This window comes from Meleagris gallopavo, chromosome Z (assembly GCF_000146605.3).
Source record: "Meleagris gallopavo isolate NT-WF06-2002-E0010 breed Aviagen turkey brand Nicholas breeding stock chromosome Z, Turkey_5.1, whole genome shotgun sequence".
Taxonomy (NCBI): domain Eukaryota; kingdom Metazoa; phylum Chordata; class Aves; order Galliformes; family Phasianidae; genus Meleagris; species Meleagris gallopavo.
This window is the reverse complement of record NC_015041.2, coordinates 10,134,887-10,138,958: the sequence shown is the minus strand read 5'-3', so window position 1 is coordinate 10,138,958 and position 4,072 is coordinate 10,134,887. Positions and strand designations below refer to the sequence as shown.

General features: G+C 35.8%; 1 protein-coding gene across 1 annotated transcript in view; it reads right to left on the bottom strand.

Moving 5' to 3' along the window:
- Positions 1 to 4,072, bottom strand: part of NIPBL (NIPBL cohesin loading factor) — a 185,663-nt gene that overhangs the window by 131,544 nt on the left and 50,047 nt on the right. The window contains exons 4-5 of the mRNA XM_010725357.3: positions 2,279 to 2,422; positions 465 to 660 (exon numbers count right to left, since the gene is read on the bottom strand). Of these exons, the coding sequence (XP_010723659.2) occupies positions 465 to 660; positions 2,279 to 2,422 (340 nt within the window). The remainder of the gene's footprint in view (positions 1 to 464; positions 661 to 2,278; positions 2,423 to 4,072) is intronic.

The following is a 4,072-nucleotide window of genomic DNA, read 5'->3' as shown; positions in this document are numbered from 1 at the left end:
TTTTTTTAATACTGTAACCTTTTGGAGGAGATTGAAGGGAGGCCTCATGGCTGCCAACAACTTCCTAAAGAGAAAAAGTAGGTAACCAGGTACTGATCGCTTCTCTCTGGTGACAGCTACAGGACCCAAGGGAATGGCATGGAGCTGTGTCAGAGGAAGGTTAGGCTGTGTGTTAGATAAAGGTTCTTCACCATATGGTGATCAGCCCCTGAAACAGGCTCCCCTGGGAAGTGGTCATGGCCTGAATTTGCCAGAATTCAAACAGTATTTAGGCAGAGCCCTTAGAGATAGGGTTTTATTTTTGTGTGGTCCTGTGTGGTGTTTAACTTGATCTTTGTGGATACCTCACAACTTGGAATATTCTATAATTCTGTGATGTTCTGCAGTTAGGTAAACAAAGCTAAATACAACAACAAAAAAATTCTATCAATATAAAGATTCATGTTAAACTTATGACTCTTTCAAGAGCCAGAAAACGTGCACATGAAAGTAAACATCACAGACTTACCTTGCTGCAGCTGAGGATGTGGTGTGTAACTTGGAGGATGTGAATATGGCATGTATCCTGCAGGGCTTTGAGGAGCATATGGACTAGGCACTGGACTGTTCTGTTGTGCCAAAAATCTGTTACCAGAGCTTGTCTGTGGTGGCACAAACCGGCTAAAAATAAAATTTTAAAGGATTTGAGAAGTTGTAAAAGCAAATTTAGACAATGTTATTATTCCTTTTGAAATAGTATACATCTGGAGCATTTTAACTTCTGGAAAAGATATTATTCTAACGCAGTGAAGAAACCTCTTCAAAAGAAGCATTTAAATCCATCAATTTCAATCATCTCAATTTCAATTACTACTTAGGAGTCAGAATATGGGTACTATATCAGTAAAAGGATGGAAAGCATTCAGAAGATTTCCATCTAGTGAAAGCAAACAATAACACAAGTTATAGATATTTACCATAATAAGGCAACTTTCAATAGTTGTATCTTATTAGAAGTTTATTACAAGCTTTAATGAAAACGACAGCTAAGGTCTTATTATCAAATAACCACAAGCTCACTAGAACTAACAAAGGAGTCATCTTATTTAAATATGACTTTTCCAATAAAATTTCAAATAACTTTATCTAACACACCTATACTGCTAAGATTTAGGAATATAGGCAGTTAGGTGGGACCTGATGCAAAGGTTACTGAATATAATTTATTCTTTCATTGGATTTATCCTGGACAGATTAAAAATCAAACAGGCTTGTGATGATAACGTATGTATACCATAGCTTACATTCTTTCATCAGTTTTGTGTTGCTTTTAAAAATAAAAATAAAACAAAAACCACAAACCATTCACAACTCTGTTTTAGACAGTAACTCTGTGAAGATGAGCTTCCACAGAAAGTTACCGCAAAATATTTAAAACAATTTTGCAAGGATCTTGAGAAGACACAGCACACTAACATTCTCAATTCTAAAACCTTCTTCATCTCCACTTTTAAATATAAAACCAACAAATAAAACCACAGCCCTTGACAGTGTAGTGGGTTTTGTAGAGATAAAAAGCATTCTGTTTGCCAAAATAATTACTACACTAACTTGAAATGAAGTGTAAATAACAGTTAATCTTAATAATGATGTTTAATATCTGCTGATTCAGTTTCAGCCCAACAGCCCAGCTACTGAAACTGCATGCAGAACTTCTTCCTCTATTCTACAGTACTTTCTTATTTTCATAAAGACCTAGCCTAAAGGCACATGTTACCTGAAAGAGTCTGAAAAAGTACAAAAAAGTTGAAGAGAAAACCGATGGTCAAACAATTGGGCCTACATTCCTATGAGTGGCCTTTTGTGTAACAGTTAGAGTAGTATTCTGTGCTTAACAAGACCTTTTTTTCTGCTATTCCGCCATACTAGTACTGCTACCCATGCTGGAACACACATTCTCTTCTCCTTTATACTCTGATACAGAAAGAAAACAACTGGAGGGATAGGAGAAGGCAGGAGGATTCCTTAAGAAAGAAAATCTGCCAAAACTATGCAAGAGAACAGAGTGGAGAATCCTGACTTGTTCTTACAACACAGGATTAACTCACATGCATAAAGTGAGTAAATGCTAAATTTGACTTTTTCAGCAGCAGAAACTCATCCTGCTGTCAGACAAATTCAGAGTTAATCTTGACACTGATCTTCTATCTCATTTACTTATAACTGGTATTGAATGTCACTGTAGGAAGCATTTTAAGTTTGCTGCCCCTTCCCTCCCTCATTTAAAATACTACATTACCTGGAAGGGCTATGTGAAATAGTGGTTTGTTGATAATTGGAAGATGCAGGACTACCACGCATAGAATTCTGAGAAATACTAAATTGTGGAATCATCATTCCTATTGAAAAGAAGAGAGCAGTATTAAATATACGCATTTTATTTCAGAAAGACTATATACCAAGAGATCAATAACTTTATAGGTAGAAAATGTTACATGTCTGTAACTGTTAGAAAACATTAAATAACAATTACACTGTGTAAGAATCTATTTTACACTGCAAAATAGAAAAGCATTCCTAAAGGAATGTTAATTCAGTTACAAATGTCAAAGGACTTATTTCCTTTCATGTTCTTCAAACTTTGTAATCCAAAACCTGCTAGTAGATAAAAACATTTTAAAACAGGGAATACACTCACGCTCCAGCGTGTACAGTATTTATTGTGCTAATGAGTAAAAGATTCAGGAACTTCACAAACCAGGACTCATTAAATTTATCTCCCAATTTTTAGCAAGTAGAGGTAACAATCACCTCATACAGAAAGGTGTGAGACTCCTCCGGTAATACCTAACAGATACCTTTCTAATAATTATTATAACATCTTTCTGTTCTGTCTCTAGTACACTTACAAAATGTATCAGTGTGCTGAAATATTCTGAACTACAAAGCAGAGCCAATTTCCTGAATTGCAGATTCCCACAGTTTGTACAGTTCCAGACCCATGTTTTGGACATTCAGAAGCTGAACTATATATCAGGTCACAAGTACCACAGTGCTTGAAACTAACAAGCATCTTTACCAGTGAGATTTTAAATCAATTTTTTTTCCCTTTTTACAGTACCATTATAAAGAATTTGCTAACAATCACACGACACTGGCAGTTAAAACAGTGAAAGTACATTAAAACTTTCATGATTTTTAATCACGCGATTTTAAATGACAGAATAAAATGTCTCATATTTAAACAGCATGAGACATGCTGTCTCAAACTGCGGTTTAGGAAACCATAACAAGTGAGTCACAGAAACGGGTGAAAGCATGTCAGTGTTGGAATATTTTATACTTAAGATTTGGTAGAATGCTTAGATTCTATCTATAGTCTGGAGTGCCTGGTGTCATCAATCCTCAAAGTACTGTCACAGAATCATAGAATCTTAGAATCTTGGAAGGGATCCTTAAAGGATATCTAATCCAAATCCCCAGCAATGAACAGGGACATCCGCAGCTAGATCTGGTTGCTCAGAGCCTGGTTTAGATTGGCCGTCCAACCTACTATCACTGATTTCAATGACTGCAATATTTACAGAAGAAAAGCTTTTTTTCAGAAATCTTCCTTCTCAACCTTTTTTCTTTCCTTTTTCCCCAGCAGAGATGAGATGTGATAATCCCTCAGGAATGCAGCCATTATCACCTCCCCAGTAGGTGTGAAGTGCTGCATTCCAACCAAATTAACACATTTAAACTAGCCTAGATTAGGAGTGAAAATCCCTAGTTGTGCTGAAAAAAATCAGGTATCTTCATACTTCACTAGAAATGTTATTTCATTATCCTGAGTATCAGCAGAGAATGCCTCAACTCCTGCAAAACTTGCTTCAGTGAACACTGGCTGTCTCTTACAGAGGCAGGTGAGAAATAAACTGTCCACAGGTACAAACCACAGAGAGGAATGTGCAAAACATTCCCTGGGCATTTTCTGTACAGTGATTTTCTATTAGAGGAAGGTCCCTCAGTGTCCAGTTCATGTGTTGTTATTCATCAGGTAGTTTTATATATATATTTATTTTTATATATATAATTATATATATAATTATAT